The sequence below is a fragment of the Paramecium tetraurelia genome, assembly GCF_000141845.1.
Source record: "Paramecium tetraurelia macronuclear, complete genome".
Classification (NCBI taxonomy): domain Eukaryota; phylum Ciliophora; class Oligohymenophorea; order Peniculida; family Parameciidae; genus Paramecium; species Paramecium tetraurelia.
In genome coordinates this window covers 381,815-397,288 of record NC_006058.1, presented here as the reverse complement: position 1 = coordinate 397,288, position 15,474 = coordinate 381,815, and the positions used below count along the sequence as shown (strand labels likewise).

The following is a 15,474-nucleotide window of genomic DNA, read 5'->3' as shown; positions in this document are numbered from 1 at the left end:
TATTGTTATAATTTCAACTCATAATATTTTCGTATGCTCCTTATAATTAAGTTGATGAAAATGGATAAGTGGAGTTCTTCCAACGATCAAAATTGAATAAAGATTGAATGATATTCAAATTGGTTTTCATAAATTTAGGACATGCTTAAGCAACTAAATAAATAAAAACTGGCAGAGTTCCATCTTAGCCAGGATTATCATCAATTCCAGATATTTTCAATAATAAGGATAAGTTACTTAAACAATTAGAAATCATTTGTAGTTTCTCAATAGGAGTTATCACTTAATCAATCTATCTGAAAGCTAAATTCAATTTATATAATCAAATACATTCGCTCATTTTTATTAACATAGGTAGTTCTGATAAACAAATTTTCACCTCTTATTATTCTTCGAGATGTATTAATTTCTTTTGACATTATTCAATAAATGGCTAATCTTCCTTTATCTCATTAACTGTACAATATTTCATCATGATTCTACGAACAACAGACTTCTCTGCTGTCTCATAACATAGATCAATATATTAATTATTCTTTTTCACATTCTAATTTTATGGGAAAAATGACTACTGTTCTAACCTTTCTTCTACTAATTTCATATAACTTTAAAATAGTTTCTAAACACTATAATAATACAAATTTAAAAATTACATCTCTATAAAAACTTAATCTCCTTCTAAAGCAAGTTGCAAATGCTTCAGTCCACTCAATATATCTATAAAGTCTCTTATACTCTAAAATGGCAATTCCAATTATAATGAATTCAAATCTGCTCCATTCACAATCTATAAGAATTATTATTTTTCATTATCTTTTGGATCTAATGATTTTGTTTTTGATGTGTCTTAAATTGAAATCAAATTGATTTATCCATATCTGAAACTCAATAAACATGGTATTTTGACATTCTTTAAAAAATAATTCAATTTTTTTTTTAATTCAATGGTTTTTAGCTATTTGTTCAAGGCTTTAATCTCTCTTCTCTCTGTTTGAAGTTATGTGATAATTTTCAAGAAAGCTTCTAACATTGCCTTTTATTCTAAATAAGAAACAAAGAGAACTTACGATTTTTAGCATTAGTAACTTTCTAATCGAATTCTTATATCATTTCCTGACATAAAAGCGACAGATTATTGCTTGTATATTGATTTGGAATCATTTTATAAATTGAAAGCAAATAATTTGCGTATAACTAAGGTGAAATGTTCTCATATTGCTTGATTATTTGGCCCTTATTTTCATATGACTAAATTACATAATATAGATTACATCTTTATACATGTATATTAGGTTGTCGAAGCTTAGGATGATATTATTTCTCAATTTAGACAGAAGGGATATACGCTCAATAGAAATTAAGAATTATGCCACTACCTACTTTGCCTTGGAAATAAACAACAACTCTTCCTTATCCTATGCACTGAACTTCTCTGTAAATTTAAAAGCTATGTCTATATAATTAACATTATAAAGATCAGATAGTCTATGTACTGAAAAATGCATATTATTTGCCTGGACTTTCTATCCTTTCCATTGCACATGATTACTCATAAAATCACTTCCCATTTTTTAATTATACCTCATTATACAATCAGCTAATTCTCTTAAATCTGTATATCTGGTTAATTGTTTGCCTCCCAAAGAACCTTCTATTCTCGATTTTGATATAGTATTTAACAATATTTATAAATCCGATATAGAAAGTAAATAGGAAATGAAATGTTTTTCAGATTTTTCTTTGATATAAAAATTCAACTAAGTTGGAGGTAGTTCAATTAATTCTTTGAAATAATTAAATACATTTTCATTGTTTAAAGAAATATTGAGGCCTTCAATGGCTTCTCCTTTCCAAACAGACAATAAAATTTTGCTTATAGCTGCAATATTGCTGGTCTAATATTAAGATGATTCTAATTATTGTTAATTTAAAAACATAGCTGTGAACTCAGGTAATATCCATTTGTTAATGAAAAATTAGATCAACAAGTTAAATATTTCTTCTTATTTATATGATTAATATAGGACTTTAAAGATTTGATATTGTAATCTGCATAAAGCTCTTATCATAAAAGGTAAATTGTGTAAACTGTTTAAAATGTTGTCACAAATAGAGTTAATGATCATCTCTGTCACTTTATGTCTATCATATAGAATTTTAGCGGTTTCTTCTAACAATTATGGGTCCATTATTCTCTATAAAGGAGTTTGACAATAAGATTAAATGGCTGGAGAGATTTATTCCATAATGGCATTCAGTATATATTCAGGTATATTTGTTCTTCTAACATTCTCATATACATTGATATCCTTGTTTTCTTCAGTTCCTTACATTAACATTGGTATAATATTAAACATTATTTTTCTTGCTTTGTTCTCTTGCTTTAATTTCAAAAGTTTTGCAGATTCTTTGCTTTCTTTCAATTTTAACTGAGATTCGTAAATTCTATATTTTATATATATATACAATTTACATCTTTGGATTCAATTGCAATTCTTCTTTCACATTCATTAATAAGTTTAATGCTTATCCACAGATTTATTGTATATATGATTGACATAATGGTCCTTTGCTGAATCCAATGAGAAATTTGCAAACCAGATTATTTTTATCCTGAAACAGTTCTAATGGATTCTTCAGATCTATCAATTCCAATTTTAAGAGTTCGCTTAATAATTTAAAAACTCCTTCTTAGAGACCAGCTCCTACAATAGGGTCATAGAGGAAAGTAAGAATATCAAATATAAACTCATCTAAATTATGAACACCAACATCCAAAGATGAATGGATTAATTGTGCAAATAACTCTTGATTTTCCATTAACAAAAATAAGAATTTTTGGATTTCAGAATGATAATTATCAAATTTGAATCCCAGTATACATTGTTTTTGATTATAATTATTTGCTTATTGTTGATTGTACATTCTACGTAAGTCTTTATATCGAAGTTAAGTCTGGTAATACTTCTCTGTCGTATTCAGTAGAATCTATATGCGCTCATTCTTGGTTTCATTTTCTAATTTGCAATTGCCACAAAGTACCCTTATTTAACAAATTATATTGCAATTATAGATTCTCCTACAACGCATTCCACTACAGAATTGTATCTGATTTGAATGATTGCCTTTTGGAAAGTCTAAGCTGATTCGAATCTTGGACTTAAGCAATATCTCCATTGCTTAATTCTTCTTACATTTCGAACATTTCTATATAATTCGATTTAATTTTAATTTATTAATGCAAAATAACATTATTCTACAAATATTTGGTTTAAATTAGAGTTCTCCTATAATTAACTCATCCACTCTGTTATCATCATCATTATAAATGTGAGTTTTGCAGAGAATGAATTATATTTTATAGACCTAACAATTAAACTCAACATATAGAAATTAATTACATTTTGAGATTAACTAAGTTAATAAAGTTAAGTTCAGCAATATTTCGGCGTTACATATTATTCCTTATTTTGAAAGCATCAAAATTTGTTTCACTAAATTTGATAAATAAAGTTATTTAACTACTTAAAATAATTTCAAATTAACACTATGCTGCCCTTTGAAATGGAGCCATTCTTTCCTGTTTTAATTGAAAACAAATCCTTATTCAGAAAGATTAAGAGAAGGCATCATTCAACTTAACCCATCGAACGCAAATCTTAATAACCAATTGAATCCTTTTATGAAAGATCTTTTGTAATATAGAGAAAAGAATTATAATGTCGCACCTTAGAACCAAAAAAATAGATTTCAATTTAGTAGCCAAAAACTTCAATGAGTGGTAGAGAAAACATTAATGACGAAATGAGTTTTGAAAAATTGATTCAAACATTTTTATAAGTAAATTCTTTCAATCCTTCAAAATAATCAACAATAAATAAAAAAGCCTTTAAGTTAATATCTCAAAATAAAGAAATTCAAATTCTTGAAGAAGAACATAAATGTATTTCAATTTTTAAACCTAACTAGCTCTTTAATCAAGATTTTTTAAAGAAATCCATTCATATGTAAACAACTGTAGGAAATTTTGATATTTAATTAAACTATTTTATAATTTGTATTCCCTTCATTATTCTAAAAAATCAATTATTCCAACAATTTCTTATGCCATAAAACAACGAAGGTTACAAAAAATGTGGTGTTAATAAAATTAACTTTATCAATTTAACTAATTTAATTATTAAACTATTATAGGATACATTCAATAAATCTCCATTTATTTATTTCTTAAAAGTAGAATATTGTACATGATTTATTTTCTAATTCTAATTCAAGTAATCATGAAACTTGTGTTATATATCTTTGATACTACACATTTTGGATTTAAAAACAAAACAATTTATTTTATTTATGTAATTGACAAAAGAAAATATTGAATTTTACATTCAGAGAAGAAAATAGTATTGCCAAGACTTCTTAAAGTTAACCAACCAGTTCAAACCGAAATTAGCGCTATTACAAAAAAGATTGATAGCTACAAAGTAGGGCATAGATGGCCCTATTAAATCAGTTTCTCATTAACATAAGATCAAAAAAGTCAATAAGGTGTTGGCTTCTCTCTCAAAATCAGAAGAAGTTCAAAATAAAATTGATAAAGAAATGGTTAGGCGTTAGTGTCAGTACAAATTAGATGAGGTTCCTAATTGCAAGTATAGAATAATGCAAATTTAGTTTCAATTACTCTTAAACTTGTAATAAGATACAATAAGCTATGATACCCTTGATTCAAAATCTTTAAGTATAGATTAAAGATAAGGAGGATTAGATTTAGGGCGATTCAGACTGTTCTGATTTGTATATAAAAGTATATTAATAAACTTTATTAAGAGAGATGAGTTCCATCAAATGAAGCATAAATCGAAGAGATTACAATAAATTATAGAGAAATTATAGGTAATGGAGGTACAATAGGAAGAAAAGGTTTATAGAGAAAGTATCAGAAAATTGGAAAAGTTTGATAAAGAATTTGATTATGATGAAACGCTACCTTATTAGGCATTAATATCAAAAAGGAGATTAGAAGCAAAGGTGTTAATGGATGAAGAAAAAAGATAGAGAAGGTTAGTTGAGAGTGAAAGAGTTAGAGAAAATGTTGAAGAATAGAAATAAAAATATCATTTATTAGATAATAAAATAAAAATCCATTATAGAAAGATTGGAATATCAAAGGGAAAATTAGAGAGTGTAAGTGATTTTCAATAAAATACAAATGATCACAAATCAATACCATAACTTAATGGAGATTCTCTAAAGTCTGCAATAAAACAGTAATTAAAAAGTATTTTAAATGCAGATAAACGGTTTTCGTTAACATTATTCTCAACATAATTGAACTCCTCAAATATCCCGTATTATATTAATTTATGATTAAGCCCCATTGGTGATGGTTTAACAGCCTCTATTGCAAGCAATATTACTAACAAACAAAAAACTGTAATAAGTGATTTTGGAAAGAAAACCTCGAAAAGATTTAACAAAGTAGAGAGACGGTATCATACTTTAGGGTAATAATTGGAGAATGGATCAAATTTTGATTTTTAAGATAATAAATTAATCTTATTATGATCAAGATTATTTAATTTGACACTTGAGACAATTGACTGATTGATTTGTAGGAAAAAGTACTAAGTAGATTTCTAAGCAATTCATACAATATCTATAACTTGGGTTTGAGATTCTAGGTGGGTGAAATTGATAACCATGACATTGTGTGCAAGGATAAGCTTTGTTACAACAAGAGAAAATTGGAATGGTATTGCAAGGTAATCTGTGAGGACAATCTTAAGTGTATAGAATATGTGGAAATGTTCTTAACTGTTTCTCTCTTTCAAATTGTTTTTCATTCTTCTTTTGCTCTTCCTTTACTTTAATTTATTCAAGTTCCCTTTACTGTTACTCTTTTTTCTTTTGAATTAATTGTTATTTTTAAATTTGTGACTATCTTTTGACTTCCTCTTATTTTTGAACTTCAACCTTTTTTTCTTCCTCTTAAACTTCATTCATTATTATTTAAAAGGGTCGAAATTGTTCGAGATACTTTTCCTGTTTTTATGCTAAAATCTAGAGTTTTTGTTAAGCATATTCTTTCCTTTATTTTGAATCAATAATTTAGATTTTGTTATTGTCTCCTAAAGCAGTGCTTAATTCAAATTATAATTGTTCTCTGAAATCATTCCAAGATTATTGAACTTAATCAACTTTTGTTGTCAGATACTTTTCAGTTTCATCAATAATGTATTCAACTTCAGATAGATGTTTACCTTATATGAAACTTAAACTTTCTTTGAGTTCTTCTTAGGTCATATCAAATATATTTTTGTTGCTTAAGTAGTTTACTCTATTTTGAAGATCTCTTTCTAAAGGTTACCATGATAATGCTTCATCAATTGATTTAATTACATTTTCTTCTATTTACTATAATCTTTCTTAGACAGTTATTCTCAATTTTGCAAAAAATGTTCTTACTTAAGTAATTTTATCAGGAACTCTCATAATTTAATTGCAAAGGTTGTCAAACTAGGTTATAATGGTATATTGAATTTACTTAATGTCTTCTGTCATCGAATATTTTGCAAAATGTTTAGATCTCCATATTTTGAGATGCATGATTACCATGTTATTCAATTTAACAATAAGAGCAACCTAACCTATTATCTGCCTCACAATTTGGATATTGACAAATGAAGACCATCTTATTCTTCTCATGAGAACTTTTGGTGCAAATAGCTTCCAAATTCAATCCTAACATTTTAATGATCGATCGTTCATGCATAGATTGAAGTTGTTATTTCGATATGATTTAAGAGGGTCTCTTTTACAAAGTTCTAGTTGGGGAGGGAGGATGCTGAAATGTTTTAGAGCTATTTATTAACGTAGATCTCACCTAACTGACTAACAATGACCGACGGGACTACTAGAACTATGAAATGATTATTATTAGGATTTCGACATTTCTAACTGTAGTTGGCTACCAGTCATCTGGTCTTGGGTTTAATTTGCTATCTTTTTAGGACTCGATGAATTTTACGAATTCAATGAGCTTCTCCTTAGATATTACGGTGTTTTAGCATATTTAAGTTAGGATTTTTGCATATTAATTTAATTTGCGGTCGATTTGAGATGAAACAAACAAAAGAAGAAAGTGTAAAATTGTATTTAGACTTCTATGACAAATATACTTGGCCACTAGAGATAGCTGAAACTTTGCTAGAAGTCAGACAATATCTTACAGAATCCACAATATTGTCCCTCTTTCAAAATTTCTACTTTTCTCATAAAGGATAGCGAATCAATGAGTACAGTGAGTTTTCCATTCCCGACGGAGGAAAGTTGCAAGTGTTATTAGGTACAGGTTTCAATAATCATATAGATGAGTTTAATGAAAGAACAGCTAGATTTCATTTAAGAAGAGTCTAAGAAATAATTGCCAATCTATCACATTATCAATATCTTTGCAAAGGCAAAATTTCGAATGAAGATTCATTATCACTAAAAGAAATAGGGGATTTGTAATTAAACGATATCCTCCAACCAGCTATCAAACCAACCTTACTCTTAAATGATGACAATAAGGCTATTAAATAGAACGTGTAATAGTTGGGGTTGTCATCTTTCAATCCCCCTCCTCTTTCGCGAAAATTAAAGGGTATTGGACACAACAATAATTAGGTGATCTCTTTTATATCGTCCTTAAAACCATTGAGTCAGTTGAACTGATAATAACAGCCTCGAATTTAGGTTTCTATGTCAATAGCTCTTAAGGGAGAACGTTTGAGTCAACTCAAAAAAGTGATTGCTACTACAATCTGATAGATTTGATTGTGGATCACAGTCCCTCATTTAAGTAAACTGATCCATTTACATAATATTAGAAAGGAATTAATTAATGCGATCCCAGAGTAATAACAACCTGCATTACCAGCTACTATAAAATATAATCATAAGTGGTTGTCAGTGCCTGAAGTTCCTTTGACATTGGATCATTAAAGAAGTGAGAGTTGGGCATTGGATTTACATGGATTTGATGTTTCTAGTTTGAGAGATTGGAATGAAGAATTGCAAGTCTTTCGTTCATTGCCCAAAATTGATTTAATTCAAAAATTGAATAGAGACAAAGCATTATCAAAGGTCTATGGAGACTTTGTTGAAGCTGCAGTTAGAGGAGCTTGTGCTGTTGTCGATAAAATTATCTAGCCTTTAAATCCCATGGATGTCGAATGCTAATAGGTTTACGTTTACAATCAGATATTCTTTAGTTTTGCTATGGAAACACCAGAAGATTTTAGAGTATTTAAAATTATATAAATTAAAGTAAGAAAGTGGTCCTGATGCTACACCAACAGTCTCAACAACTAATTGCGATTTTAGAAATTTGTAGATTCTCCATAAATTAGACATTCCTGGATTAAGTGTTTTGAATACTTGTTTAGTTGATTATAAAGGGAGAAGAGTTATTGCATAGTCCATTATACCAGGAATACTCAATAGTGATCATAGCAATTGCACTTAGTATGGTTCAATTGATGATGGAAAGACCATTCAAAAATCTGAAGAGTTTCACAAAGTCATGTCAAAAACATGTGAATTCTTCCATCTTGATACTGATATTGTATTTCTTGACAGCAACCAACAAAAGTATTCCATGGCTGGAAGCATAGAAGTCAAAGGTATCATGGGATCAGATAAAAGAATGTATTTGCTCGATCTTTTAAGACTTTCTCCAAGAGACTATAATTATTAAGGAGAAAACAATTAATGTTGTGTTTTGAGATATGAATTACTTCAAAATTATTGGGTTGTTAATACTATTTAAAAAATTAAACAAAATAATAGTGATGACCCTAAAACATAATAGGAAGCATATTAAAATATTTAAAATCTATTGATTGGCAATCCTAAGGAAGGATTAAAGTTGAACCCAGCTTTGGGCACTAAGACCGCATTATAAACCTCAGAGAAATTAACATAATAGGAGGAGGATTTAAAAAAATTGGCTACATTTTTATTAAATTAAGCAATTCCTCAACTGATTTAAGAATTATCATAACCAGAAACATCAAGACACTCAGATCTAAGCATCTCAGACATTTTCCATTCTCATGGAGTCAATATGAGATATCTTGGAAAAGTAATCAGTTTTATTCGTTCTGAAGAATAACCCTCTTTAAGACTTACTCTGGAAAGAGTTGTCTTTGCTAAGACATTAAAACACATTTTTAGAGAATCCATGAGATAGGCACCTCAAAATTAATTATCTTAAATCTTGAGTCATCTTTTAAATGTAATATTCTCTAATTCCAATCCTTCAGTTAATAATAATAAATAAGAGGAGAAGAAGAAAAAGAAGAAGAACAAAAATAAAAGTACTCAAAATGGTGATAAACCTCACTTTCGATGTTTAATTTAAGCCAACAATTATCAATATCCCACATACTAAGAGGTTTGGGATTAAATCAATAAGATTGCAGAAGCCAGATATTAACATAAAATAGATTCATCTATATTGAATAAGAAAGGGTTCCATAAATTATCCTGTTTAAGAGAGCTATGTTAATAAATAGGATTACAATTGGTAGCTCGAGACTACCATGATTTCTAACCTTCTGATATAGTAGGAATCCAGCCAATTATCAAATTTATAGAGTAAGTATCAGAGGATGCTAAAAATAATATAGAAATTGGTCAAAAGTATATGCTTGAACATTAAAATCTTCATCAAGCTTTAGAATCTTATCTTACTGCATCACAAATAATATTAAATTTACATGGTTAGATGCATAAAGAATTGGCAAATTGCTATTCCAAGATTTCAGCAGTCTATTTGAGAAAATAGGAATATGATGCAGCCATACACTTCTAAAAGCAAGCCATTTAGATTTATACTGCAATCTACGGTTATGATCACCCTTTAACAATATAAGCTATAACAGCTTTGTCATTATATTACTTTTCGACCAAAAGTTATAAGGAAGCTTTCAATCATATGCTGCATACTTTATATCTTGCCAATTTAATTGGAGGGGAAGGCTAAGAAGTATTTAATCAATATACAAATTTGTCATTGCTTTATTCAGAAAGTGGTTAGCATTAGAGTGCTTTGAACTGCTTATTTGAAGGACTGGAGAAGTGTGAATCATTGTTTAAGTCTTTCTCAGGGACAGAGACCTAATAGTACAAATTGAGAATATCTGGATATTATTCAGCGATTGCTTTGGAACATGGTGAAATTGGAGACTTCTAAAAGGCAGTTGAATTCTAAGAAAGAGCATCTGATCTATTAAAGAGAGTAATATAATGTATTAAAATTAGACTCTCAAGCCTGAAGACACAAGAGTCAAGGAAGCAGATGCTTTATTAGCCAACTTAAAAAAGGCTTTGAATGAAAAAAGAAAAGACACTCAATAATCAAATTTAGGTATTCTAATTTTTCTATAAATCATAGATAGCAGAAGATAATTTGGTACCAATCGCAATTAGTAATTAAAAACAGAATAGTAAACCTAACAAATATCAGAGGAAACATATGTAGAAACTGATAAGGTAAAAATAAGTTTTATTTTTCATAGGAAAGAGAGGCTTTATTGTAAAAATTAAGAGCAGCCAAATAGAGTATGAAATTCAAGAATAAAAACCAAATGGATATAAATCGATATATTCTTGCTTAATAACTTTATAGACAATAGCAACAATAGCAGAAAGAGTGAAAGATAACTGTGATTATTATGTATTTTGTTTAATATTGTTTATTAATTGTAATCACTAATACTGTTGGATTTGTTATTATGCAAATTATTCTAATGTGAAAACTTAACTTACATTTGCTAATTTAATAAAAATAGTAAATTAAATTGACGAGTCTAAATTAATATTTATAACCCTGATCTTTAATTAGAGAATGTTAACCATTGATATCGTTTATGAAGGGCGATCCAACTTAATTTGGACATGAGCAATGCAAGATGAGTTAGATAGGTTATGATATTGTTAAGTCTGAGATCCCGAAGTCTTAGAATCACTCCTATTGCCATTCAACTGGTACTCAAGTGAGAAAATATTAATTATAATCAGAGAATAAATGGTAAATTGATTTAGAGGATTTGAAGAGCGAGTTAGATGAAAACACTAAGTTTTTTATATGTTATAAATCCTTCGAATCCTTGTGGATCAGTATTTTCAAAGGAACATGTTTAGGAAATTATAGATTGGGCGAATTAGAATAGGGTTTTAATAGTTGCTGATGAAATTTACTATGGTATGTCATTTGGGGAATTTGTGTCATTCTGAGAATTGGCAGATAAGGGACCCATAATACGTTTGGGAGAAATGGACAAGATGTTCTTTACACCTGTTTGGTAAATATCATGGATGATTTTTTATGATAAAAATCACTATGCTGTTGAAATCAAATAGGCAATGTACAATATATGTCAGTTTTTATTGTATGCCAATGTATTCGTAATTAATTCTCTACCTTAAATACTTGATTAATTGACAATATTTTATGCTAGAGACAGAATGACGCATTTTAAGGAGAATCATGATTTTTTAATCTAAGAATTAGATCAAATTAGAGGTTTAAAATGCATTCCAGCTTAAGGAACATTTTATTTAACTGTTCTTATTGATTTGGAGGTGTTTTAAGTTAAAAGTGATACAGAATTTGCCAAGAAGTTACTTGGGGAGGAAAACATAATTTTGTTACCCTTGTCTTGGAATGGCACTGAGAAGTATCAAGGGTTTAGGTAATGATTCTCATAATTAAAAGAATGCTGACGATAGCAACTAAGGATGTGTATGTAGAGATGATTGGAAGATTGAAGGAGTTTGTAAAAAGATTGTGATTTTATTTTCATTTATAAACAGGGTTGATAAATATTATCTTTTATTTAAATTTTTATTAAATGGGGAAAGACAAAAAGAAGAGTAAAAGTAGAAGCAAATCTAATAAGAAGAAGGAGAAGAAAGAGAAGAAGGAAAAAAAGTCAAAGGCTAAGAAAGACTCAATAAAGAAGGAGTCCATAAAAAAGAAAGAATCTGTTAAAAAGGAATCTTAAAAGAAAAATAAAAAGTAAAAAGAATCAAAAAAAAAAGAAAAGAAGAGCAGAAAGAAAAGCCATAGTACTTCCCCCATAAATGCTCAGAAAAAGTAGGCCTAAGATGAATAGAAGTTGAAAGACGACGAATAGAAGCGATTATCCAGATTAATGAAGGCTAAATTGATTAAATTTTAAAATTCAGATGATGATGATGATGACGATAAAAAAGAATTTGTTTACAAAGATCCTGAAGTAATTGAGCCAATTCTACCCCCAGATGAATAACTCTATGATTGGTCACAAAAAAATTAAGAAAAATAAATATAAGATGCATTAAAAAAGTGTAGATTGGTGGGAGAGAAGCTATTCTATGATTCTGATGGAATTGAAGAAGATGATAATGCTGAGGAATAATATTAAGAAGAAAATGGGAATGATAATAGATAGGATGCGAAAATGTAAGAAGAGGAGGATCAAGAAGCTCAGAAACAAGTTGAAAAAGTAGAAAAACAGTAACAGGAAAGATTCTTGATAGGCAAAAAGACATTAAATAATGATAGTGATAGTGATAGCGAAGATGAAAATGCATCCAAAGTTAAGTACTTTACAAAAAATCTTTAATCTATTTCTAAATTAAAAGAATTGCAATAACAACCTCAATAATAATTCTCAAGACCACAAATAAAACGAAGGTGGAGAGAAGAATAGTATGATGATCAAGAGGAGGATCCACTTGAAGCATTTATGAGATAAGTTGAAAGTAACAAATTCCTTTAATTATTTAGCCGAAGCAACATAATAGGCAGATGAAGATGAAAGAAGGAGAAAGGAGGAAGAGGAAAAGGAGAAGAAGAGGAAGTAAGCCATTGAAGAGGAACTAAGGAAGTTGAATGCTTAAAAAGTTATTACTTATGAGGACATCATACAAAACAGTGTCAATTAAACGAATGAAAAAAAGAATACTAATGGGATGGAAATTGAACAGGGACAGGAAACATAAAATTAGTAAAAGGAGTTAGAATAATAATAAATTATTGAGGAAGATGAGGAGGATAATAAGTTTTATGAATAATTTATGAAAGAATTAAAGAAAAAGGAACTTGAGGAGAAGATGAGACAAAGGGAAGATGAAGATGAAGCTGAGGATGTGGATTTAGAATAATAATAGATGTTAGCTCTATTGGAAGAGGAACCTGATATCTTTGACAAACAGAAGAAGTTGGAGAAGAAGGAATTAAAACCGGTTGATCATTCCACTATTGACTATTAACCTTTTAGAAAAGATTTCTATAGAGAGGTAAGTGAATTAGTATAAATGACACCGGAAGAAGCCAAAAAATTAAGGTAGTAATTAGGAGATATCAAAGTGAGAGGGAAGGATGTGCCTAAACCAATTTAGAATTGGTATTAATGTGGATTGAATGACAGGGTTTTGAATGTGTTGATTGAGAAGAAGAAATTCATAAATCCGTTTCCGATATAGGCTCAAGTATGAATTGATGTATGAATTTAGGCTGTTCCTTGCATTATGTCTGGGAGAGATTTCATAGGCATTGCTGAGACGGGGAGTGGAAAAACATTAGCCTACTTATTACCTCTTTTGAGGCATGTTCTAGATCAACCGGCTTTGAAGGATGGGGATGGTCCCATAGCCATAATCATGGCTCCAACAAGAGAATTGGCACATTAAATTTATGTTAATTGTAGATGGTTCACTTCTATTTTGAATTTGAATGTTGTTTGTTGTGTCGGAGGTGCTGGGATAGCTGGTTAGTTGAGTGATTTAAAAAGAGGAACTGAAATAGTTGTGTGTACTCCAGGACGAATGATTGATGTTTTAACAACAAGCAACGGGAAAATAACAAATCTAAGAAGGGTAACATATGTAGTAATAGATGAAGCTGATAGAATGTTCGATTTAGGTTTTGAACCATAAATATGTAAAATAATACAAAACATCAGACCAGACAGACAATTAGTCATGTTTTCAGCTACATTCCCAAAGAACGTGGAGCAACTGGCCAAAAGGTATCAATCAATTAGTATATTTCAAGGGTCTTACGTAAACCAATAGAATGCATAGTAGGAGGGAGAGGATAAGCAGGTGGAAATATTGAATAAATAATAGAGTTCATGGATGAATCGGACAAACTGTATAAGTTGTTGCTTCTGTTCCAGGAATGGTACACAAAGGGGAGCATCCTAATATTTGTGGAGAAGCAGACGGAAGCAGACGATCTGTTCAAGGAGTTGTTGAAATATGGATATAAGTCATTTGTGTTGCATGGAGGAATGGACCCCTAGGATAGAGAATTCACAATCCATGATTTTAAGAAGGGGATTAGAACAATTATGGTAGCAACTTCTGTATTAGCAAGAGGATTAGACATCAAGCATATTTGTTTAGTCATCAACTTCAGTTGTCCCAATCACATGGAGGACTACATACATAGGATAGGAAGGACTGGGAGGGCTGGTTAAAAGGGCACGGCCATCACCTTCTTTACTCCTCAAGACGAGCATCTGGCAAATGATTTGGTCTATCTGCTTGAGAAGAGTGAGCAACAATTGCCTGAGAAACTCAAGGAATACCAGAAGTCATTTATGGAGAAGGTCAAGGCAGGAGAAGCAAAGATTTATAGAAATAAAAATAGAGCTGGAGGAGGATTTACATTTGGACCTGAGGAGGAATAGAAGTTCCAGGACTTCAGAGCACAAATGAGGAAGAAGTTTGGATTGGAGGGTTTGATGATGGATGAACAGTCTTCGGATGATGAAAAAGTATTGGAGGAAATTGCAAAAGGCAAATTAAGTGAAGAGTATATTCTATACTTATTATTTTAGAGAAAGATTGAAAAAGTAGGAGGAAAGAGATAGAGTTGAAAGAGAGAGGATTATGTAGTTGATTAAAGATCCTGCCTTGAAATCTCAAATCCTATCCGAAGCCACAAAAGCAGCGAATTTGTGTATCAATTCTGGAGGCTCAAGAGAATAAGTGGCCAATGCAGCAATGGATGCAATTAAAAGAGTATTAAAATAGCATAGCTAAGTTAATAAATCAATTGAAGGAGGCATCGAAGAAGCAATGCAAATCATTAACGAATTTGAAGAAAGAGAGAGAAACAATCATGATTTTGTAAGTTATGACTTTGAAATTAACGATTATCCCACTCAAGCAAGATTGAAGATCTTAAGCAAAGAATTTCTAAACATGATTCATGAACTTACTAATTGTTAAATTTCACAGAGAGGAAGTCTTGTAGAACCCGGTAAGAAACCATTGCCTGGATAGAAGAAGCTGTTCTTGAGAATCGAAGGGGAAAATGAATACTTTGTAATGAGTGCCTATAAAGAAATCAAGCGTATGGCATAAGATTTGACTCTCAACTAAATCCAAGATAATTATGCTGGTATTCAAACAAATTCTAAATTAATTTGA

General features: G+C 29.8%; 6 protein-coding genes across 6 annotated transcripts; 4 read left to right on the top strand and 2 right to left on the bottom strand. All coding sequences in view use genetic code 6, as the record gives it.

Moving 5' to 3' along the window:
* Positions 1 to 13: 13 nt before the first annotated feature.
* PTMB.179 (hypothetical protein) lies at positions 14 to 3,205 on the bottom strand. Its single annotated transcript, XM_001346967.1, has 7 exons — positions 14 to 303; positions 331 to 626; positions 654 to 1,041; positions 1,068 to 1,248; positions 1,272 to 2,445; positions 2,474 to 3,017; positions 3,043 to 3,205. The coding sequence occupies 7 exons, from the start codon at positions 3,203 to 3,205 to the stop codon at positions 14 to 16; spliced, it is 3,036 nt and encodes a 1,011-aa protein (XP_001347003.1).
* A 1,145-nt stretch (positions 3,206 to 4,350) lies between these two features.
* PTMB.178c (hypothetical protein) lies at positions 4,351 to 5,367 on the top strand. Its single annotated transcript, XM_001346966.1, has 3 exons — positions 4,351 to 4,649; positions 4,672 to 4,804; positions 4,828 to 5,367. The coding sequence occupies 3 exons, from the start codon at positions 4,351 to 4,353 to the stop codon at positions 5,365 to 5,367; spliced, it is 972 nt and encodes a 323-aa protein (XP_001347002.1).
* A 198-nt stretch (positions 5,368 to 5,565) lies between these two features.
* Positions 5,566 to 7,092, bottom strand: PTMB.177 (hypothetical protein). The annotated part of the gene is made up of 3 exons (XM_001346965.1): positions 5,566 to 6,516; positions 6,545 to 6,860; positions 6,884 to 7,092. The coding sequence occupies 3 exons, from the start codon at positions 7,090 to 7,092 to the stop codon at positions 5,566 to 5,568; spliced, it is 1,476 nt and encodes a 491-aa protein (XP_001347001.1).
* A 27-nt stretch (positions 7,093 to 7,119) lies between these two features.
* PTMB.176c (Translation initiation factor) lies at positions 7,120 to 10,703 on the top strand. The annotated part of the gene is made up of 8 exons (XM_001346964.1): positions 7,120 to 7,345; positions 7,370 to 7,645; positions 7,669 to 7,843; positions 7,872 to 8,286; positions 8,312 to 10,285; positions 10,309 to 10,414; positions 10,442 to 10,539; positions 10,566 to 10,703. The coding sequence occupies 8 exons, from the start codon at positions 7,120 to 7,122 to the stop codon at positions 10,701 to 10,703; spliced, it is 3,408 nt and encodes a 1,135-aa protein (XP_001347000.1).
* A 255-nt stretch (positions 10,704 to 10,958) lies between these two features.
* PTMB.175c (Tyrosine aminotransferase) lies at positions 10,959 to 11,840 on the top strand. Its single annotated transcript, XM_001346963.1, is given in 4 exon segments — positions 10,959 to 11,107; positions 11,127 to 11,271; positions 11,299 to 11,741; positions 11,765 to 11,840. 4 exon segments carry the CDS (start codon positions 10,959 to 10,961, stop codon positions 11,838 to 11,840), a joined length of 813 nt encoding a protein of 270 aa, XP_001346999.1.
* A 60-nt stretch (positions 11,841 to 11,900) lies between these two features.
* On the top strand, positions 11,901 to 15,474 carry PTMB.174c (RNA helicase). The annotated part of the gene is made up of 5 exons (XM_001346962.1): positions 11,901 to 12,795; positions 12,821 to 13,524; positions 13,549 to 14,063; positions 14,090 to 14,854; positions 14,880 to 15,474. 5 exons carry the CDS (start codon positions 11,901 to 11,903, stop codon positions 15,472 to 15,474), a joined length of 3,474 nt encoding a protein of 1,157 aa, XP_001346998.1.